Source organism: Sceloporus undulatus, chromosome 6 (assembly GCF_019175285.1).
Source record: "Sceloporus undulatus isolate JIND9_A2432 ecotype Alabama chromosome 6, SceUnd_v1.1, whole genome shotgun sequence".
NCBI classification, from domain to species: Eukaryota; Metazoa; Chordata; class Lepidosauria; order Squamata; family Phrynosomatidae; genus Sceloporus; species Sceloporus undulatus.
In genome coordinates, this window is record NC_056527.1 from 61980789 (window position 1) to 62005618 (window position 24830).

The following is a 24830-nucleotide window of genomic DNA, read 5'->3' on the forward strand; positions in this document are numbered from 1 at the left end:
TGGTCAAGAAGATGACTCTTCTTGTAATTTAACATGAATCCATGGTGCTCCAGACACTGTAACATCCTCCTTAGATCTAATTCCACCTTCATACTGCTGCCTGCCTTTACCAAAATGGTGTTAAATCTTTTGCTATCTGAAGTTGGCTACTATTAGAATGAACATTTTGGTAAAAGCCCTGGGACCCAATGAAAGGAAGTATCCTGAACTGATAGTGATGGCTGTTGTATTCGAACCTGAGGAACTATCTGCATTGATGCTCTATCATAACATGAAAGTACATTTCTTACAAGTTTATTGACAATAAGTAGCCCCCTTGTTCTAAGCTGTTCAAAATTGTTTATAAACTCTCCATTTTGAACTTCCTGTATTGCACAAACCCACTGAGGAATTTCAGATCAAGGACCTGAAATCTAAATAGTGTTTGGACAGTGTGAAAAATAACCCCCCTTGAATATCTGGCTCTGAGTAACTTCTATTGTCACTATTTCCACTCATGACAACTCTCCTTCTGGACTTCCTCCTATTATTCTTTTATATTGTATATGAAAGAAATATTTTCTTCAGTCTCTTGTTGAACTGAATGCTGTACCCTGATGTCACTACCTCCAGGACTCAACTATCTGAAGTTACCAAATTCCACAAACGAATGAAACAAAAGAAGTCTGCCCACTATCGGTATCTTCTTCAAATCTCTGACTCATTGGAAGGATCTGGTTTTAATATTTTCCATCCATCAAAACCTTTTCTAATTCTTTCTGGACAAATAACAATTTCCCTCCAAATAGAGTATTCATCAAACGACTACCACATGAAGTAAACAAACAAACAAACAAACAAGGCAAGACTTGTACCCAGGACTGATCTATTATACAACAGATTGAAGAGAGAAAATGATAGAATCCCACTTGTGGTCACATACAGCTCTCAACTGGAAGAACTCATCCTCAATGAACTACATTGATGCCACCCTTTCAAGGGCTCTTGGTGGCAGACCTTTACTTGCCTACAGACAACCTCCAAGCCTCAAACAGGTACGCACCCACAGGAAGACACATGACATAGATGAGGACACAGGTACTAAGCCCTGCCAAAAACTAAGATGCCAACTCTGCCTACACATTCATCCAAGAAATGTCATGACAAGACCTAATGGCATCACCCGCAATTATTAGAGGGACCTTCACATGCTCATCCTCCAATGTGATTTATGCCATCAATGACCATCAGCAGTCTACATTGAGCTAACAGGCCAGTCTCTGTGCCAGAGGATATGGACATAAACCAGACATTAGGAAAGGGAATACACAAAAACCAATGGCAGAATATTTTAATCTCCCTGGGCTGGGCATTACATCTCAGACCTCAGAACAGCGGTCCGTGAATAAAAGAATTACAGTGCGGCGGCATCATACGCAGGTGCATCTTACGCGGCTTTTAGCATATGTTGAAAGCTGTGCTGGGAAGAGGGGCAGCGCACCCCATAAGGGGTAATGGTGTGTGCGCCTGTGGTGTGCGTGCACTGCGGCCACATGCACTAGCCCCATTCATTTAAATGGGGCTCGAGCATATGCAGAATTCCCCTTATGCATGGGAGTCCAGAACGGATCCCCCGCATAAGGGAAGGGGGAGTATACAAAGGCAGATTGGAAAGAGAAACAGCAAAATTGGAATTGAACCATAATCTACATTTCTTCAGCAATGGATTGAACAGGGACAATGGCTTCCTAGCTCACTAAGCACATTTCAACAATATTTGACCCCATCCTCATGGGAGCATCCTACACTCAACTATTGTCACCACATACAGGCTAGTTTCCAAGGTCAAACTGGTCTTGCTACCTCATTTTCATACCCAATGGTTGTGTCTTTGTTCACAAACGACCATAGTTAAAACTGCACTTGCTACTTCATTTACATGCACAAAGGATTTTGAATCTGAATTGACATTCTCACATACCTATGGCATATATATGTCTGTCCCTGGTTTCCACTCCACCAAAAGCATCTGAGGAAGTAGACTGACGTCGACAAAAGCTCATGCTGCCAACATCATTTTTTTTCTAGTTAGTCTCAATAATGTCACAAGAGCATAATCACCCCTTTGTGTGTATTTTAATTTTTGTGGTTGAATCTGCACTTGTTTCCCTCCACAGCATGCTGCCTTTGATTCAGTCATAGCTGATGTATCAGCCACTGAAAGGGGTGACCCTAATTGGATGCTTAGATTACTGGATTTTGCTCCATCTCTCTGGCTGGAATTTGCATTTTCAAAATGACAGCTGGAAATTGTACTTGTGTTTGTGAGTTCCACAGAACACTTACCAGCATGAGGAGAATTTCCTGACATTGAGGTAATCTTTATTTCATTCCTACATCTCCCTTTCTTTATTTTAACTGTGTGTCCTAAACCAGATTCTCCCACGACCTCTTGCTGCTGTTTCTGGGAAATTTCCCAGAATTGGCAACACTGCTGGACAGCCCTCAGATTCACTTTCACTTGAAGTTATGAATATTTTCTTCAATACCAACTCTGAAACTGCATCTGAGGAACTGTTAATATTGGTCAACTGACCTTTCATGTCATCCTGATTATTTTCCTCTCCCTACAAGACCTGCATACTCACAGACTTGGAGGAGTTATTTAAAGAAATGTTGCCTTCCACCTGTTGTTTTCTTTTCTCAGAAGACAAGTGAGAATCCTTGCCAGTTTGGGAATCAATCTGCTAATGCTTCTTTTTAATCAATTCTCTATCAGCTGAAACCATGCCCTACTAAGTAGTTATCTTAAATTGCTGAATTTAAATGATATAAATTAAGAAATAATCATAGAGGAAGAGGAAAAAAAGAAATTCAGTTAGCTAGGCAGTAGAAAGAAAACTGATGGGAAACTGGGGAGTCAATAGTCTTAACAAATTGGAATCTTACGGACTCCTACCACAATTAGGCTGGCGCAAGGGGCTAAAACCAAAGGTATTAGATTGCTCTTTCAGCCTACCTGTAAATAAAGATAGACTTTCACACTTCCCTTCTCATGTGCAAACAGAGAAATAGGTATTGTGCTCTCATATCCCTAGAAATGGTGAAGAGGGGGCAATAGAAGACAAGAGTTCTACTGATCCCAGTGGAATTCTCTGAATTCCCCATATACCTTTGATTTTTGATCATGCCCTTAACCATCTGAAATGCTACTTGGTACATTTTTTTTTCATCAGAGAGGCCCCTAGTAGAACAAAATATGGTAATAGAAAGCAGTGGAAGTGGTTAAATATGCTCCTTTGTTTGGAAAGGTCCATGCACAATTCTTATATTGTAATTGGATATGTTGACTATTAGGCTTAAAATAACCTCAAGCAGAAATAGCCATCAAGCAAAAAACTGGGAAAATGAGTTTTAACAAGTTTTTCTTAGCGTAGTAAGTTGGAACATTTTCACAGGGACTTGCCAGAAATTATCATCACGAGTCATCATTGACAGATGAAGGCAAACTCAAAAGCTTAAACCTAAAGTACAAAACTTATTAATATTTTTCTTCACGTTGCTATAACTATTTTATTACTAATCTGAATTATATTTTCCACTAATTCAGAGCTTATTCTCACTGCTTAAGAACATAACATACAGTGTATGGTAAGAACTTAAATAAATCTGTTTTCCAATCATTCTGTTAAACTATTCAAGCTACAGAGCATTTTCACTGTGCCAATAAGTAACCAGTGTTACTGGGCAGTGTTAAGAATTTTGTATTTTTGTTTATATAACAAAACAACCACAAATTATTTTCCACTCATCTAGTAAAACCACAAAATTGGAAAACAAAATGAAAGAATGTTCTTTTTATTATTAATGGATGTTCATTACCTCCTTTTCCATGAAGTCAAACTCCACAGCACAGGTGTACATTGACGTATGGAAATCTCTGTAACCAGTGAGTTTGGATTTTAGCAGATTGCTTATATGAGCCTAGTAAGAAATTACATTGAAACAAGTTTTTAGTATATATCTATATCTATATATATGTAAAGAGAGAAAGGTACACAATTTTGGATTATGTTATCTGGACTAAATTCACTTTTAAGAACAAAAAATACAAAGAGCAGTAGTTTTAAATAACAAGGTGATTTGCATTCAATACAATAAACATTAAGTTACAGATGAGGTATATGTTACAGTTTCCTGTCAATATGATTCATGACATGCCTAGTGGAAACCACAAAGTACATGAAGATGATGATTGAACTAATTGATCTCAAATTACATGCTCAGAAATCTGTATTTTACGAAAGACAGAGCCTACTTTTTTGTGGTGTTTCACCATGCTGAACTGTTAAGAGAAAGTGGGGGACAAAGCCCAGTAAAATGAAGCTAAATAAACACAACACTGATATTCTTCAAACTTGTGGTCACTGGACTGAACATTTGGTGTTTGATTTTCATTGGATATGGAGGCACTCCCATTGAGGACCGGTTTTATAGCTTGCTAGTTTCTAGAACAAGTTTTAGTTATGAATGCTCAAATAGCATAAATAGCATTCCTCGGTTTTGGTTGCTAAATCACCAGCTATCTTGGTTGGGTAAAATTCAGGCTTAGGTATAATGCAGAATTAAAGATGGAAACAGACAAGGGGACTGAGTAGACAGAGAGGAAAAACTGGACCATTCCTGGATTTTCCCAATTCAGCTGGAACCCCTGGTATCCATATGGTCCACTCCCAAGATGGGCAAAACACCTACGGGGAGTCCACACCATGCAGCGTCAAGCCATGCTGTTTATTATTTTCATCTCCTCCCGTGCATGTGCACCATCACTTGTGACTGCCAATTACTTCCCTTTTCCCTCTCAGCTGCCATCCCACTGGATGCCCCGTGACCAGCCATACAGTCACATGAACAATAGTCCGCCTGCATAGTGCATTAGTGTGCCCAGCGACACATTGACAAAGCACAATCATTGAGGCTCCACCATTCATGCCCCTTCCCCCCCTTAGCCCTCTGTTGGATTGGCCAGTTTGTGTACATTTTATTACAACCATTGCATTATTGGCAACCTGCCCTGTTTGTCATATTTCGCTTCATGGGGTGTGTGATGATTTGCTGGTGCGATAGCTCAATGGTGCGTTTGGACACTCATAAGCCTATAAGCACAGCGAAAGAAAAGCACCATATGACACGCGATGGTGCCAGTGGCTGCATCTCACTACACCCAGGGCACATGCTCCAGACCACTTACTTAACCTACTTGGGCTGTCTCGCATTCCTGCACTTGCATTGTGCTGTTTATACGTCGGTACAATAATGTGCATATTAGAATGAAGCAAAATGGCTTTATTTTGTTCTCGTTTTTTGCCTCCAAACGTCGCTTCAGCCAAGCTTCATGCATCATATAAACTTGAAATGGGATTAAACTGCTTTTTTTTTTTTTTGTCAGTGTGGGCAATCTCAATACATACCTAATTAATTATATACTGGCAAAACAGAGAAACCTTTCACAAGAAGTGATATTTCTCAAGTTGCTAACAAGTTGTCAAGAAAGTAATACATGATGATGTTTTACAGCAACATTATCAAAATAGAATGAAGACAGGAGATAGATAATTTTGAAGGACATTCTAGCTTGGAGTCTAAGAAAAAGGAAGTTTCTTGACAAAACCAAACATTATTCTATTTAGACTGGATAAACTAGAGAGAATCTTTGCTTGATTTTCAAGTGAAGATGGTTTTTGTGAATGCAGTACAAAAACCAGAGTTTCTTAAGAAATACATGAAAAAAATAAAATAATTTCTGAAGAGCTCTTGTGTCGCAGTGGTTAAATGCCTTTATGGTAGCCCCTCACTCATAAACCACAAAGTTGTGAGTTCAATCCCAGACAGGGGTTCAGGGTCAACTCAGCCTGACCTCCTTCCAAGGTTGCTAAAATAAGTATCCAGCTTGATAGGGACAGTTGGCTTACACATAGTTAACCACTTAGGGAGTGCTTAAGTGCACTGATAAGCAGTATAGAAATGTACTTACTATTGCTATAAGATTATGATGGAAGAGAAAAAGAAGAGGATACAGAGATGACTTAAGACAGGAATCAGATAATGGAAGTAACAAGGAAGAAGAGAAAGGAGAGACAAATATTGACTTAGAAATATTAATGACCTAACAACAAATTTGAAATGTATCACCTGAAATGTAAGAAGGACTAACTCCCCAAAGAAAATATTCCATTATTTGTGTAAATTAAATTAAGAAGTGAACAGACGGGCAGGAAAAAGTGGTTCGAACATGCTTTTTCCAAAAAACCCAGTGTCTGCACTGGTTTCTCGCAAGACAGCCCAAATGTGCACAGCCTGACCACATGGCACAGTATTAAGCTGCACCACTGGGCAATTTTTTTATTATCTCCTCAAAATCCATGTGCACCATTGCACAAACACAACATCAGCAATCATCTGCTGCCCAGATGTCATCCCACTGGATGGCCACCCCTTTGATCAGCCACACAGTTGCACCTGTTAGTCTCCACCAGTACAGGCCAGCAGAGCAAGGGCAAGATTTAACTTTCACTAAGAATTATAGGCCTATTTCTTCGTTAAATAATGATTGCAAGTTTTTACATTGATTTTGGTGGAAAGACTGAAGATAATGTTAGTGGAATTTATACATAATGATCAATTTACTTGGCAGGAGAAGAAATTGAGAATTAAATTTAAAGTCCTCTGTGATGCTAAACAAAGGGGAGGGTTAGGATTACCGACTAAATAAAGTATAGTTTAAGAAAGAAATAGTTACATGACAGAGAAATCAAACAAAAGGACCCAACAACAAACATATGTTACAATGAACCTATTACTTACATCATCGGTAATTCCCAACATCAGATACATCAAATACTTCAGGATAATTGTCCCAACGATGCAAGAAGATCCTTCAATGGCCTATCAAATGGACATACGTTAGATGTAACAGAGCATGAGCACTCAGCATTTATTGCAAGAGGCATCTAACATTGGGGGGGGGGAGAGAATCACAGTGCTACAGGGTTATATTAAACATTTGAGTCTATCCACTGTTAGGATGGAAAGATGGAAGGTTGGTCTGTATTTGGTCATGACAAACCCTCCCCTCCCCTCCTCCCTGCAGTCCTCATTGCTGCATGCCAGAAAAACCAAATGACAGGAATGAGGAAAACAAGATTTTTTATTCTACCAGTAGTATTCACAGTATTGTGTTTAGATTAACAATTTTTTCTGCAGAAAATGTATTTAATCATGATATGATATGAGTGAAATGAGTTGTGATATGCAATTTACTTAGATTGGTTTGGGAAAGTGCACCCCACAACTATTTTGAGGCTGCCAGGTCATCCCAGCATCACCAGTGGGGGGGGGGGGGAATGTAACAAATTCTCTCATCTTCTAGGTGTGGGAGGGGGCAATTCCACATCTTTGGCCTTTTCCCTTCAAGCTCAGAAGGGGCCTTTCCTGAAGTAGAAAATTTTTAAAAGTGCAAAACAGCCTAAAGGGGCAAAAATGTGGTGAAACTATGCCTCTGCCACCAGGGGGTGGGGCTAAAGTCTTTTAAAAATGTATTTTTAAAAACATTCAAGGGCACAGCCAAGCAGGACGGGGGCCATGAAAGGAAAAAAAAAACATCTCCACATTCCCTGGCAGCTGCCCATCCTGAATTAGACTAACTTTGGCGTGGTACAGAGCGCCAAAAAGAGGCACAGAGGAGACGCCTCTCCTTGCTCTGCAGCAGCGCTGTAGCAACCAAATTGTGTGGCGCTGCTGTGCAGCAAGAAAGTGACAGCAATGGTGCAATGACTTGCCAGCGGCGCAGCGCCGTTTGGACGCTGCACTGCTGACACGTATTTGCTGTACACACCATCTGGATGGTGCCATGCAGCTGCGGGGTGCCCATGATGTGCTAGGGTTGCAGAGTGTGTGCACACCCCGCTCCCGAGCAACCCTAGCACATCATGGGCACATAGCAAAGGGCTCGTCTATACCGGGCCTTTATTTCTGGTTTAATGTTAATACTTCATTTGAAGGTTCATTATCTTACAGTTTTTCTTTCTGTCATCCACAGATATCTAATGGTATTTATAATGTAAAATTTCAGTCCTTACCCACAGGGGGAAAATGTTTCCATGCCTTCTTAGATATATGGGACTGATTACAAGAATACCCTAAAATAATGAATTTGTTCTATTAGTACTACTAATTCATAGCATTTATACAGTATTTTCCTAAACTGTATTCCAGAAGCATGAAACAGTAATACACATTATTTGTAAATGAAGTTAGTAGTTTCTTGAATCCAACATTTTATACATTATAGGTATTCATCAAATAGACTTATTGCAAAACATATGTTTAGATCACCTGCCATTCATTTCTAATATTTCACTACCGAGAACCGGAATAATTTGAATGGCAAGATCTAAGATGCTGCCTACCCTAATGAACAGAGACCATTTGTGTAGTGTGGAAAAGCAATATCCAGAGGAAAACATGGAAGCAAGAGGCATTTTAAGCACATTAACCTAAGACAAATAAATACTCATCCATAACAGTAAGTTATAAATCTTAAACTACCATAGTGCACCATTCTCCAACTGCTTAATTCCTGAAGTTCTACTACTTTCATTCTTCCTCCAGTTCAGCCAATCATATTTGCTTTTCATATGGAAGAGTAATGAAACATTATATAAACATGTACATGGATTTATCACTAATTAAAGAAAAGAATATCTTCTTCGGAAAACACACAACTCTCAGAAGGTCCTAAAATTAATTCTGAGTATCATTATGTACAGAGCTTGAGAATTGTCCATGGTTTGAAGACAGGCAACATAATGTACAAAAGTGTCAGCTTCCCACTGATTTCCAAGACACCTCCCCTTCAGCCTGAAAAATATCCTACTGATTTTATTTGTTATTTATTTATTTATTTATTTATTTATTTAATGAGTGGTCAGGGGCACTTTCAAATGGAAGCATTTGTCTCTAGTTGCCTGCCAGTTTTAACCCCAAGTGGCTTCTGGCAATTCATGTAACAAGTGACATTTTTGGAAAAATAGATGAGAGATAGCTGGACTCAAGCACTCACATTACCAATAAATAAATAAATGAGTGACTTCCTTTGCTGCTTCCTGCTAAGCAGGGAGGCTTGGAGATGGCAGCAAGGCAACCGAGGAAGGGCTTAAATGACCTGGGGGGAGCTGGTGATAACTTGGCATAAGACAAAAAAAATAAAAATAAAAATGGAGAGACCCAAGAAGGTGGAGAAAGGAAGTGGGAAGTTCAGGACTGGACAAGGGAATGCTACAAAGAGCAGTTGGGTCTGTGAGGCTTTTGAGTATGAAAGTGTATGAGGGACAGGCAGTGAAAGTGGTGGGAAGCAGGGATGATCCTGAAAGATGGAGAAAAAATTAACTGGAATGGATCTTAAGACGCTCAAGGCATTTTCTTAAAATGTCAAGCATACCAGCCCAAGAAAGAGTTCAAGCTAATCTAGAAGAAGGAATACTGTCTGACACAAGCTATAATGTTCCTGAGAGCAAACCATTCTTTCCAATTCATGATTGTCATTATGATGTACAGACTTACTATGTAACCAGTATTTCTTCCAAGAACAGATATGCTCACAAGGAAGTCTATGCATTCACTAGACAATGGGAAAGGCTCTCCTAGAGGGAGAGCTGGATAAAATTCTATCGGAGACCCTGATTCCTTCCACCTATCTGCTGGCACTGGCCCCAACAGGAAGAAGGAACACAATCAGGCACCCTTTCTTCATTTTTGCAATGTGTTTTGGCCTATATTGAATTACTGCCTGTTATTGCAGATATGAAGGGTCTCGAGGAATAGAAAATCAGGATAGAATGAACAGTACCATATTGCTATTCAAATTACAAAATGTGTTCATCCTCAAAGCAAATTTTTACAAGCTGAAACACTGGAACTTCCAAGGAGGGAAGTAGGGCAAGGTGAGCAAAATTCCATAATGGACAGGGTCATTACAATGAATCAGGAACTGGTGGGTAAAGAAAGATCAGTGGGTCACAGAGTGGAAGCATTGTAAGTGAACTGTACTTGTGGAATCATAATGCTCTCACTATAATCATAATAATCACACATTAGGAATCAACTATCCATAAAACAATGGTCTGTATAAACATTAAGCTAATTTTCTAGTATAAACCACTTGGGGAGATTCTTGCTCTAAAAGATGGCAGTTTAGATACCTTGAAAATTATTGCAGTCATTTAGTCATGTAAGACAAAACTAACTTACCTGACAACTTCTCTGAATACCGACTGGTGTTGTGGACGGGATCGCGGTCCTGAGAAACCACTGTTGGCGTGGTCTGACATACACGGCGGTGTTAGCTGCCCAGTGATTGAAGGACGCCCTCCGGGCTTAGAAGGTGTTGTCCATGCTTTGCACAGCGGGAGCTTTAATATTGCGTGCCACCTGCTGTATCCGCATGGTGGACCCAATTTGGAATGGAAAGGAAAAACACTCCAGGACGGGGAATCTAGGGTAACTCATTATTAAATTCATTACCTTGTGGGGTCTAAGCTAGGTTTGCTTGGGTCACCTTGAGGCCCAAAGTCGTGAAGAAGAGGATGGTGGGTGGATGTTGTGGAAACCGGGCGTCTGAAAGGAGGTACACAGCAGCCAATATCGTCTAGATACTGGAAAAGATTTGGATGCCCAAGGTTTAGTAGGTGTGAGGCCACTATGGCTATGCATTTGGTGACTACCCCTTGGGGCCACAGAGAGGCCACAATATGGACCCCACACCCTATATGGTTCCGGGTATCGCCCTATCACAACGCAAGGAAATTTACGATGTGAGGCGGATCCCGATGTGGAAATACACATTCTTTAGGTCTGTGGAGGCCACAACCAATAGTCTGATTCTCCGAAAGGGCAGGAAATGGAGTGAAGCGGTAACTGCCTGGAATCATTGGGTTTGATTTTAACTGTGACCTCCCAAAGGGGTCCAATATTGTCCGGAGGAGACCACCATCTTATTGGAACTTGTTAAAGCAAAAAAAATGGGAGAAAAATTCGTGTGCATTCCTGATGGGGGAAGGTTCTATGGTCATTGTGAAGATTTCACAGTTTCACTGTGAATTCTTCCATGAGAGGTGGGGAAAGAGGAATATGCGAATGAAAAATGCCAAATAGAAGGAATATTAGAATTCTATGTTGAAAACCCATGTCTATGATTTGGTAAGGTACCCAAGAGTCCATGATGATGTCCAGGGAGGTGGAGTAAATTGTGGTAGATCATGGAAGCACGGGAGGTACTGCATGACATGGGATTGAGCTGTTTCCTCAGGGAGGAGTCACAAAAACATGACTTAAAAAAAAACAATAACCATGATTAGAAGAGGAAAGATTTCTAGAGGTCACGGGTTGGACATTGAGGATTTGAAAAAATGACCTTTTGAAGGCGCCGTTTGAGAGCCAGGCACAAGAAGTGGGGCCTCCTGGCGTGGAGGGCAGTTGAGGAGGGGGTGGACATCTCCAGGCTGGTTTATAAAATTGGTGTTGTTGCTTTGACCAGATAGGCTGATTTTTAGCTAAATGAAGTTTTAGGGAGATGATTTGTAATTGGTCTGGAATTGAAAACAGGCTATCTTCATCAAAGGGAAGATCTCTCAAACCCTGTCTATAGTTTCATCCTGAAATGTCAGGTGGAGCGGAACGCCAAACGTAGTATTCAGTGACACCAATCAGATACTACTTATTTAAGCAACAGTCCAAGCATGCCTAGCAGAGTGGATTGCTGTGCAGCCAATGCTTGAGCTTCCTGATAGAAGGACATGGCAGCATTGCGTGGTTCATCCACAAGGGATTGAGACAAAGGTCACAATCTGCCATGGCACGCTCTGCTATAGCAACTTTAAGGACGTAGGATAGCAGAAGGAAAAAAAAAACCTGATCCAAACCCCTCAATGATCTACCTTCCTTATCATTGGTTGCAAGTCAGCCATTCCCTGGAGCTCAATTGGGATGCTTCCACAACACTAGAATTTGGGAGGTGGAGAGTAAATAAAAAAGGTTGCACTTCAGGCTGCATTCTATAGAAGTTCTCCAATTTCTTGATGCAGGAGGTAACGAAGAAGGGTTTTGCCATGAGTGTTTTCCTGACCTCAGGCCAAAATGGCATTAGAAGGGACCATGACAGGAGAACACATGAGAGTCACCCTCTCAAACATAGGGTCTGTCACCAGGGTTAGGAGGAACTTGACCTCGACTTGATGCTTGGGACATCCTCAGCACAAACATCAGAGAAAAAGCTTCAGATGTGCCTCCAGTGCAGAAGAGAGATAGAGTGACTGGAGAATGGGAAGGAAGTGAGGATGAGCCCAAATCCTAAACCATCGGACAGGTTATCAGTGAGTGGAGTCAGCAATACAGAGGTCGAAGCTGGAAGATGGAAGATGCTTGTGGATGAGAAAGGTCTTGAAACCGGGCGAACATCTGGTATCAGAAGTGGACATCGCCAGTTGTCAACAACAGTCGAATTATCATGGTATCGATGACATGTATTATTTGGTCAGGACTGCAGAATTAAAATGGGCCCATGGTACTGAGAGACAGTATCGAGACACGGAAGCCGAGGAGAGGGACCCAGACAGAAATGGTTGCCCTCATATTGATGCGGTGCGGAAGGTGGGAACAACCCTTTGATTGTGGTGTGAAGGTGAGTGGCACTCAAGAACACGTCAGTACCAATGGTGAACTTGAGAGCGGACTTTGTTACACTGACATGGAGAATCTAAATTTCCTATGGTGGTATCGGCCCGACCCCGCTTAAGAGTTGACTAGGAATCGTTGATTGGGGCTCCCTCCACGATATTTGTGTCAGTATCGATGGGTGCATTTGAAAACTACCATGTTTACGGAGAACTCTCTCTGTCTGCGTGGTCCCAAACGAGATGAAGATATGATAGGCCCCCCTCCTTTGGAAAGTGGGGGGATACGGAATCACGTCTTTATATTACGAGAGGAAGGCCCCCGTCTTGGAGTGCTGGGATGAAAAGACGCTGAGTCCCGCGGCGTACGGCGGTTTGCTGTCACCCCAATGATCGAGAGGTTGGAGGCGTGCCCGTCACGAGACCCGGCGGCACTCACACGCTAGGGGTGAAGCGTCTCCTGCGAAGTAGGAGCCCATCGGTGCCACATAACTCCGAGTCAGCATGGGAAGAAGAGCACCGCGACAACAGCGCTTCAGGGTTCTTCTTCTTTTCATCCACACAGACCATCTAAAATCACTTTCTTCACCAAGGGTCACACAGTATATATGCCCACTCACTCCATGCCACAAACCTCTGAAGATGGCCAGCCACCCAATGCAGGCGAAAAGTCAAGCATAAATCTTCCAGAACATGGCCACATTGCTGAAAAACCACACACACACACACACCAAAAAACACAAAAAACAATATGGATGCCAGCCATGAAAGCCTTCGACTTCATTTTCAAGGATTGTTCTCAAACACAACAAAGCCTTGTGGTCCATTTTTTGAGGGTAAAGCCTTTATTAATGGCACGGGGCTCAACAATTGCCCTTACCAAGACAATAAAGGTGTCAGGTGCACCTGGAAAGAGGAACCTTCCCACCACATGAAGCACCCCGCTAAAAAAGCAAAAGGATGGAAGACAAGAAAAAAAATAAGGGTCTAGAGGTTTTGGAGGGGGGTCTGAGGTATTAGTAAATGTAATATATAATTTATGATGGTGAGTTTAAAGACAAACATGAGAGAGAGAAAGAACTATCTGTGTGTGTGAGGAATGTGTGTGTGTGTTGGAAGAGCAGAAAAAATTGCTACTCACTCAGGATGAATCGAGAGACTGATTCATTTGGTGGACAGAAAAAAGAAGAAACTGAAGAAAGGTAGCTTGGCACGGCTTGAGCATGCATGATACGAAGCGGGGCACAGTATTTCACTGCCAAGCTACTCCGAAATCATTTATCTTGCACCGGTGCAGAACCCATATGGTGAATGGTAAGAGACCACGAAGAAGAACACAGTGAAGGAGAAGCTCATTCGCTTTCCTCTTGAAGATTTGCTCTAAAGCTTACACCTTCCACTTGAGCCGAGTTTAGATATAAGAACCCTACTCTGATCCAGACTGAAAAAAGACAACCTAGGAAATGCAGGACAGAACCAATCTTGAAGTTATTTTCTAATACTTGCACTACCCTTGAAAGCCTTTCGTCTGTTTCACAGTTCTTGTTGGTGGAAATTATGCCTGATCTCTTCTAGCAAACCTTCACATACACATTTTTATCCTTCTGTTTTCAGGAATTGAATATGAAGTGATCCTAAACTATTTGTTAATTTAACATATTCTCACCACTTTTTCTAATCAATTGCTCTGAAGCAATTTATAGGACAAAACATCACCACCAGAAAAGGTCCTCTGGTCTTGTGTCCACAATCTAACCTTAATTGTACGGCGAGTACATTGAACCGGGGCCTTCATATCACTGCCATAAAGTACTGTATAGGGGTTTCACAGTGCACCCATGCTGTACGCATGTGCACCATCTGCGGCTCTTCCGCATATGCTGAAGGCACGCAAACAATTAAACAAATGGCGACATGGCCCCCAGGCACCACCCCATTTTTTGAATGGGCAAAAGCATACGTGGAATTCCCTTACGTGGGGGATTTGGAATGGATCCTTGCATAAGGGAAGAGCCCACTGGTCCTTCAGATCTCCTGGCCCCAATGGTGGCCCATTACTATAATGGTCTTTACAGGTGCGTAAACCAGAAGAAACAAATGGAACACAACTGTAGTTTTTGTGTAGTTAGCTGTGACTCCCTCAGTGGGTTTAAACTCTATTAAAATCCTACACATGCATAGTACACGCAAAATTGTTAATATACATGATGAATAAAAGCCCTTACCGCTTAAAACCTGCATTCTTCATAATGAGGATGATTTCACAATAGGTCTAAGAGTAGACCGTTTGACACTTGCCATGTAGGATTGTTCCCGCAAAAAAAGAATCTGGAAAAAAAATTTAAAATCTCAAAAAAATAGGACTAGATCAAGAAAACAATATTAGAAACAATGTAGGGCCTTCATTTCTAAAAATCTCAAAAATGTACATGGGAAATCTTATTTCTCAACTTGGCCTTTACCTGGTCCCGGGTTACGAACTACCCAGGTTACGGAAATTTCGGGACGAAAAAATCCATAGGATTTATTTGTTTCGGCTTACGAATGGTTTTTTCGGTTACGGAAAAAACCCCGGCGTGTTTAAATGGAGCCGCGGCACACAGCCGCGGCTTTTTCCCCCATTAGAGCCTCTGGGTATTCGGCTTACAAGTTATCCCGGGTTCCGAAAGCGGCGGCGGAACGAACTAATTTCGGTACCCCCGGGGTGTGGGTTTTTTTTTTGTTTTTTTTACCAGTGTATTTCTCTTTCAAAGGGCAAGTATAATAGTTTACATGTAATAGATTATTGCAGCAGGCGCCTATAAATTTTATTTGCTCTTCAAAGTCTTACCTCCTTACATGAAAACATACATAAAGTTTCCCCTACTCTATACAAGTTTTTGATTTGAAAATTACGTTACTACTGATTATATTTTTAGCAACGCACGCCTTTAATGAACAGCTGCCAGTAAAATCAGACCAACCCATCTATTGAATAGCATGGTATTCTTATTTTGTAAGCTTGTACAAGAACCAAAACTGCGTGTTTGCCTGGAGCAATATTATGACAGATATTGGCACAGTTTTGTTCACCTTGTTTAGTGTTTTCTTTTTAATCCACAAAACAATCCCTGAGGTCATGTTGCGGACAATTCTCCCACAATGCTATTTCTTTCTGCAGGTTTGTTCTACTCCCCTGCCATCATTGCTAAAAATGCCAGAGCGAATGCTCTATGTGGAATTTATGAAACGGGACCCCATCCAAAACAGCTGATTGCAAACAACGTTAATAGGCATTTCTTTTATATACTAATAATAATTTAGATATTTCAAGAAGTAAACTTGCATTTATTGAGAAAGTTTTACTCTTGCTTCACTACCATTTTCTACTTAAATTTCTTTCCATTCATTAAAATGTCGTGTCTTTCAAAGCAAAGCTTCCCGGAAGATATCTAACAAAACTACAAACAAACCACAACAATTGAAGCATACAGTACATAAATAAATAACAACATTTTAAACAGCCATATCAACCAAAAACACAGATATAAGGTAGGCTAAATTCAGTTAAGAACAGACCGTGTCCCTTCAAAGCCCGGTCATGGGGGGCGTCATGCCTACATATTAGGGCAGAGGTTCCCAGCCTGTGCTCGGCTCCATTAGGCGCTCCCAATGCATTCCCAGGTGCTCCATGGCCACTCAGGAGGAAAATGAAAGAATAAGAAAAAAGTAACATACTCCTGAAAACCATTAACTCTAAGACATGGGGTAGGTCTCTTAGGCGGCTCCAACCATAGAAACTGATCCTAAAAAAGAGCTCTGCGAATCCAAGTTGGAACCCCTTGGGCTATGGCATTCACTTGCCAATTTCGTGACTTTACATTGAACTCGGATTTTTGAGTGCTTTCCATTGTGACCTTTCCGTGTTGGCTCTATTCGTGTAGATTCAGGGACTTTTTGCACATTTCAGCTTCCCATTTCCAATTTCCAGACAAACACTCCGTGAGCCCGATTCTGGACTGCGGCTACAGAGCAACCTAATCCTGTATGGAGTCACACTACCAGTTTTCACAATTAGAGAGAGGAGAGTGGTCGCCCCCTCCCTCAGAAAAAACTCAGCCAGGGCGAAGGCAAGGGAGGCACGTTGCTGCTGCTGCTTGACACACTTGTGTTGTGGGCTTCTGGGCTGCAGGGCCTGTTGCTGTGAGGCGGAGTGAGGGAGGCTTGGCTTGCTTGCTGTGCCTGTGGCTTGGCTTCCCAATGCCTGCCTGCTGCCTTGCCCTCTTTCTTGTCAGATTTCTTGGCTATTAGTCAGACTTCAAGGTACACAACACACACACAACACACACACATGTCACAACCAACTAAAATTCCCGGATTCCCTGGTTGACACGGGAATTGTCTCCATGCTTCCAGATCAACGTCCCAGAAGAAAGAGTCTCAGTATATCAGTGTTGCCAATTTTAAGTCAAAGTCATATCAAAGTGTGATGATACTTTTAAAAAACCCTAAGTGGCTTTAGACCAGAGTTTATTTAAACAGAGCAATAAGTACTACATAAAAGTGGCTATCTGGCCCAATGAGGTGGCAGAATGGCCCTCAGCCCTTACGTTGCCCATCTGTCAGATATTTATGCATTTAATAACAAAAAATTAAAAATCTATTAATTCTACTCAACTCTTTATACGTTATACAATAATGGACCACTGCATCAAGCCGTATGACCAAAAAATAAACTTACTTGCTTTGAAACATACAAGGATGCCATGATGCACCTATGTGGTGTAGGAAAATTCCGTCTCCTAATTTTAAAAATGCAAGACTAGCAAAAAAAGATGAGCTGTATTGGCATTGGTATGCCATCTGGCAAACACGCAAAGGGTATAAAAAAAGAAGTATTTAACTAGTTGCATTAAAAGCGTACAAAATTAATATTTTACTTCATATTTCTCTTTGAGTCCCCCCATATTTTAAAATATTTAATCTCCCTCCCACTTTTTTCATGGCCATGCAGAAGCAGAAAAGAAAATTCAGATCAGAATACATCCATAGAACTGACAGAAAGGAAGCAAGTAGAGGTAAGATTGCTTGTTGCAGTCTACATTGCCACAAAACAAAAAGACAAAAGCTAGAGAACAACAAAGACACTTTGCTTTCTAAAAGAAACCAAAGACAAATATAGCCCAAACCTTTGAAGAAAGAAACCAGAAGAAAGCAGAAAAGAAAAGAATGAGGCTTGAAGAAATCGAAAGACTGAACCTTGAGAAAAAATGTAAGGGTGTGGTGATGTAAGAATAAACTTGAGTACAGCTGCAGAATGGTCCTCTTTACTTCAATCACGATCACCCATAGACTTAATCTGCTCTGGGTGGTGAAAAACAACCCATGCTTTAAAATCAACCGAGCACTTAATCAAAAGAATCTAAAACCGATTAAATTTAAAAAACTTACCTTTTGGCAGGCAGAAATAATAATTTGAAGCCTGAAATATGAAATTCAAACAACATCTATCTCAATACAGTGGGGCCCGCTACCTGAGGCTTGCCTATCCACAGATTTAAGCATCTGCAGGCCCAAGCCCCGTTGTCTCCGATGCCATTAGGAACAACTGGACTCTAAGTCCTGCATCTTTTCATATCAACGGATTGTGTGTGTCCCCCAAAAAAGATCCCCGTGGATACCAAGATCCTGCTGTACAATTTTGTGAAAATACAAACTTTCATGAGCAAGCAAAATATCTTAAGGGCACAGTACCCCACACATAGCAATATCCCCCCTAATTAAGCAACTTCCAGCCATGTAAGCAACAAGGCAAGGAGTCTTCACTATCATTTTTTAAAAAAGAAAGCTAAGAAATTGTTTCAACTTTACAAACCCCACCTTCTTATACTTTTATTATTTATTTAAAAACAACTCTTATTCCATTCCCAACAGAGATATCAGAAACATTTTTTCAATTATTTGTGAAAACTGGAATAATAGTGACGAAGATGATATCTTACCTCATCCCATGGTTAGGATCCTCTTCCGAGAGGGGGAGAAACAAACATGGAAATTAAGAACTATATGATCAATATTTACAGTTTAATGAACAAATACACTACAAAACTATCATTTACAGCAACTGACTTAAAGTTTGTCTGTCTGAATATGCAGTCTTTAAAGTTCAAAGTAATGAGATTTGTGGCTATCATATTCGTTGTAAACTTAGCGCACCAACCCAGATGCTAACACAGATATATACAGATGGTTAATAGAAAGGACTCCACACCCTCCAGAAGCATATTAACTGTTGAACCAGCTCTTGCATAAGAAAGTTTCTATTGTTGATGTGGAACCTCTCTCCTGTAAGCTGAATCTATGTCCTTGTTCTAGTCACTGGAGCGCAGAAAAGCTGGTCCAACTTCAATAATGAACTTCCTTCACACATTTAAAAAACAGGGCTATCTTTCACTTCTTAACTTTCGGATTACTTTCTGTAATCTTAATTTGTCATTTTTTAAAGCCAGTCTAAAGAATAGGAACGAAAACCCTTCTTTTTTAAAAAAAAAAACCTTTTTTGCTCTGAGAAGACAAAACTTCATCAGAAGTTAAACTTTCTCCTTCCACTCACGGATTATTTTATCTAAAGTCAATAAATCTTTCTAAAATATGTTTCCTTACCTTTGACAGTATGTGCAGTTAAAAAAACTAGTAAAATTGCGGTACAGTTCCACATTATTAACCCATTGCTTTAAAACATCTAAATATTTAAAAGTTGATTTAGTACACATGCGCAGCAAGAACGATGATAGCGCATCATTTCTGTTCAGTAATCTGAAAGCCTCAAACAAATCACAAGTACTTGTTCTATTTGGCTAAAGTGGTTGCAAGCCAGAACTCTAAGAATTCTCACATTAGCCCCAAAGAGCTCTAAACTTTTAAGCCACGCAACAAAGACAACAAAGACATTTCAAAGGGACGTAACAACCTGGCCTAATGACCTCTCTGTTGTAAAACCTAGGCCAGCAGCTAATTCACCTTCTGACTGTACATCAACAATAGGCAATACAATAGGACATAGCTATTGACATAGCCAAATGATAGTCCAACACTGGCTGCAGTCCACTGCATCAATATATTTACCTTCCAGCGACGTTCTATGCAATGAAATATGCTGAAAGACCTGTGACGAAAAGAGAAAGTAAAACTTTCACACCTTAAAATGCATATCAGGCGAATCATAACCAACAAGCTTAAGCAAGATCCACTGAATCAGGGGATTTAGTTGTATAGGCATGTACAGAAACATGACTATCAATGCACGGGACCTAAATGGATTTTCTTACTGAATGACAAATCTGTTGTCAATAGCTATTTGAGCCCAATGGTGAAATCCATCATTGCATGAGGAGAAATCCATTCAACAAGAACGTTCTTTCTCTTCCCCCAGTCGCACCTCTTGTAATGTCCCCACGCAAAACGCAAAATAAGAATTAGAAAAGCAACTACAGAACAATGTTGTTGGCAAGAGAGAATTCACCTGAATCAGCAAAAAGCAAGCTGTGTGCTTCCTACTGGTTTCCAATTCAACTCTCACATTACAATCCAGTAAAAGACCTCCACAATCTAGTACATTCCCTCTGCTTCCCTGAACAATCTAATAGACTGCATGTGGAGTAAAAAAAGACCATTGTGTAAGATGCCATCGTTCATGCAAATTACATTTCACAACCCAAGTTTTTCTAGCTGTCACTACTTCATTTTTAATAGCTAGATTGCACAGAACCAAATTCTATACCGTTAAAGTTGTGTCGTGGAGATTCAACAGAAGTCCTCTCCTATTTTTTTCCCCTGTTTTTGTCTCATCCTTCCTGCGCAATGGGGAAGGAACTTTCAGAGACGTCCTAATGACCTGCAATTACCCAATCCAAGCACAAAGACCACATCTCACAAAGACTTTCAAATGACATCATGCGAGCCTGTCATTGTTCCATAACTGAAAGGAAGGTCTTGTCCTTGCCCTTAATTTGCATTAACAGAAAAACCTGTTAATGAATTCCACACTTTACTGACAAGCTTATGACAGGATCGCACGACTAGGAGAAGTCTTTTGTGCAATCGCTATCATGGATAGCATAAGGATGGGCTTCGCCTTGTCTCACATTAGATAATCCTGCTTGTATGCAAAATATTACTGCTTATAAAAAGCAAACTCAAATGAAATTACTAACATGTCTTCTATTCACATTTGGCAAGTTTGTACCCCCCGCCACCCCCAAACCCACAGGAGGTCTCTCCTTCAAGTATGTGCCGGTACAACGACACAAAAATAAAAGCGGTATTTAACTTTTCATGAACAGATGACTGTAGGTTTGATACCAAGCCCTGAGCAAGATGCCTTGACCCCCCACCCACGAAGCTGCCACTCCATTTTTGAACTGAGATAGTGCAACAATGTAACCACAGTGGGTCAGTGTCACCCAGTGAATGCTGAAAAGCACTACTTCAGCCAGTCAGGAATAAGCATAACACATACCCTATTACTGTACTACAGTGGGGCTTGGTCTCTGCAGGGAATCTGTTTTGCACAACACACAACACACACACACAAAACACACTGCGATAACAAAATCACAGATGCTCGAGCCCAATATACTTAATGGTGGTGTGGCATCCATTAGGGAAGAATGGGACTGGAGTCCCCCCCCCTTTCCTTCTGTCTTCCTTTCTTCCTCTCTCTAACCTCCGAGCCTTCTGCCCGGCTTGGCTTTGGCTGTGGAAGTCTGGCGCCTACAGTGGTACCTCGGGATACGAAATACCCAGGTTACGAAATTTTCGGGATACGAAAAAACCCATAGGGAATATTTGTTTCAGGGTTACGAATGTTTTTTCGGGTTACGAAAAAACTTTTGGTGCTTTTTTCGCTTTTCGCACGGCAATCGCCACGGCTTTTCCCCATTAGCGCCTATGGCAATTCGGCTTACGAAGGCTTTTGGGTTACGAAGCGGCCGCGTACGAATTAATTTCGTAACCGAGGCACCACTGTAGTCCTTAGTGCCCGGGTCCTGGGCTTGAGTTTCCGGAACCTACTATCCCCAGGTCCAGCAACCCAGATGGAGCCCTGGCTCGTGACCCAAGCCTTCACCCTGGTGCTGGCTCTCCTTGCCACAAGGCTTCTGGGGGCGGTGGGGGTGGTGCTTGGCTTTGGAGCCCCCGTGGCCGGAGGAGCCAGCCGACAGGGCTGGGGCTTGGTACTGAAGCCCAGAAGCTCCGTCCTGGGTATTGGGCCGCGGGCAGGGGCTCCAAGACTCAAGCACCATGCACCGGTACTGGTGCGCAGACTCGCCCCCAAAGCCAAGGCAGAAGCCTTGAAACGGACAGAGAAAGGTGCAGGAAGGAGGTAATTGTACCTCAGGTAAGCGGGCTCTGCATGTGCAACGCTATTTGGGGACAATGTGGGCTGGCGAGTCCACGGATGCTCAAAAACCCATGGATGCAATCCAAGATAAGGAGGGCCCAAACGGGGGTTTTTTTTTGGCCAACAGCAACCGGAACCACCAGTTACTACTGTTTGGATCACAATGTTCAATGAAAGTTCAAGGAGTGGTGAAGGCCTGACGATCACTGCTTGAGTGATCTGACTGGCTGCCAGTGCCCTACAGTATAATGTCTGTTTGATTCAATGTGATGCCACGCTAACCGTTTTAATTTATTTTAAAATTAGAATGGTCCTGTTTGGCTACAAGCCTCAAACTGGCTAGTGAAGCAGGTTTTTTACTACAATGCACTATCATGTCTGCAAAGAATAAAGTCGGATGGTCCACTAGTTAAGACAAGAAGCTTATTTTTAAGGAATTTGTAGTCAAGCTCTGAACAATGGAAAATTTTTTAGGTGGGCACGATAACTAGAACGGTATTCATATGCTTAAATGACTTTTTTTAAAACATAAAATTCATACTAAATATAAGCGAATCTAAAGCAACAAAACAATGGTGGTACCTTCACAACAATTGCAACAAAACAGCCAGAACAAGCAGGAAGCACAAGGTCTTCATGTATCTTAACTGGAGGCGGAAAGGCAAATTTTAAAAAGATGCCAAATTTTATTAGAAGACCTTTTCCAATAAAATTGCAGCTTTCTTCTGAGAAATAAACACTTGAAAACCAAAGAAATTTTTTTATTAAAAGCGTTTGAAGGCATATGTTGCACCCAAAGCTATACATGCACAAAGGGTTAATAAACTGTTTTTAAACGTGTTGTGTTTTAACAAAAATAGTGCCATGTTTTAGTCTATTTATTATTTGTAAAAAACTTAAACTGTTCTACCTGTTTAAATTATTTTAATTTTAAGCCATTCTGAGCATACTATATAAAAAGTATAGAATATTTTAAATGAAAAATAAAAATAATTACAGGGAAAAACCACTATTTTCTCCTATTTACATTTTCTCATCAGAAAAAATGCTTTTCCATCCCTTTTTCTGCTTACTGAAAACATCTCTCCCCTATATACTGTAATACTTGTACTAGAATGCTACTCAAACTGATGATTTCTAAACTGGTCCAAGAACCACGGCTCAGGCTCCATTCCCATGACACATGGGAAGCACCCTTTTTGGTTCTCCACAACAGTAACTACGAAACACCGAAGGAGAAGTTTGTAAACATGTAACAATTATTAAGGTACAGCACAACAAAGCACGTTGTTTTATTTGAAATGTCAGAGTATTACAGTATTTGTTATTCTGACACAAACAACAGAAGGATTGGTTATCATGAAAATGTCACAGGTGGCTGTGTGTAAAGTGAGATGAAAGGTAAACAGGCTTTGATCTATTCCTGACTGATAATATTGATTGAAAATAGCCCTGGGGACACAAGGGTTAAATGAAGATACTGCAGCCACTCACTCACAAATCATAAGATTGCGAGTTCAATCCAAGCCAGAGGCATCAGAGCTGACTGAGTCTGCATCATGCGGGTCACAAAATGAGTATCCAGTTTGTTGGAGGCAGTTAGTTTACAATTGTAAACCACTTAGAGACTGCTTACGGCAGATGAAGCGGTTTATAGAAATGAAGTGCATGCTATTTGAAAAAAAGATTAAAAAAAACAAGATAAAATCTGCTTGCAGGCATTGGCCTGTTTAAAACAGCTCTCCACTGTGTCTCTAATGCCTTTAATAAAAACTTCATCTTCCTTGTCCATTAGTTGTGCTAAACAGATTCTAGCCAGAATATTAGAAAACCGATTGGAAAGACTGGTGTAAAGAATTAGATTATTCTTATGCCCACAATATTTATCAGGACCATCCGGCCAATGAAATATACCTAAAATAGCATTAGTGCCAAAAACCGTAAGCAGTTATTGCTTTCCCCATCTTTCTCATGATTTGGAAGGTTTGCCTCTGTCTGATATCTGCATGTTCTTGTTTGCCCTAGTCCAGATCCAATCTCTAGCTGCCACTGTGAAAAATATTGGCATGTAGCCATTCCAAGTTCCACTAGACATCAGAGAGTCTAACAGTGAAATTAAGTTTTATTTATGCAATGTCTAGCTCTGACCCAAGGAGGTCCGACCACAGAAAGTGTTAACAATGAAGTAGAGATGATTAAACAATAAAGATGGCCAAGGCATAACTAGGTTGTTTCCTTGCTTTTTATTTTGGATGCAGTTTAATTTTCAACAGAGTGTTTAATTCAGTTATACAAAATCCTCTTCACAGACATGCACATGAGCACAAAAATGTTGGGAACAATTACAGTGGTGCCTCGGGTTACGAAATTAATTCGTAACGCGGCCGCTTTCGTAACCGAAAGCCTTCGTAAGCCGATTGCCCTAGGCGCTTAATGGGGAAAAGCCGCGATTCCGTGCGAAAAAAGACCGAAAAAAAAGCACCAAAAGTTTTTCGTTAACCCGAAAAAACATTCGTACCCGAAACAATAATCCCTATGGATTTTTTCGTATCCCGAAAATTTCGTAACCTGGTATTTCGTATCCCGACGGTACCACTGTACTGTGTTATTAAAAAGAAAAATTAAAGGATTTCATTACAGTACAGTAATTTTATCTCTCTACAATAAGGAGGGTAATTGTCCCCAATGGTCGTGTGGCTGCATTTGCACTGCTATGAGGACAATGTGGGCTTGCGACATTTAAA

At 40.9% G+C, this 24830-nt stretch overlaps 1 protein-coding gene across 1 annotated transcript in view; it reads right to left on the reverse strand.

The window, feature by feature from the left end:
* LOC121934508 (probable C-mannosyltransferase DPY19L1) overlaps window positions 1-24830 on the reverse strand; it is a 111459-nt gene that overhangs the window by 22985 nt on the left and 63644 nt on the right. The window contains exons 2-4 of the mRNA XM_042475075.1: window positions 8118-8177; window positions 6844-6924; window positions 3862-3963 (exon numbers count right to left, since the gene is read on the reverse strand). Of these exons, the coding sequence (XP_042331009.1) occupies window positions 3862-3963; window positions 6844-6873 (132 nt within the window). The 5' untranslated portion in view covers window positions 6874-6924; window positions 8118-8177. The remainder of the gene's footprint in view (window positions 1-3861; window positions 3964-6843; window positions 6925-8117; window positions 8178-24830) is intronic.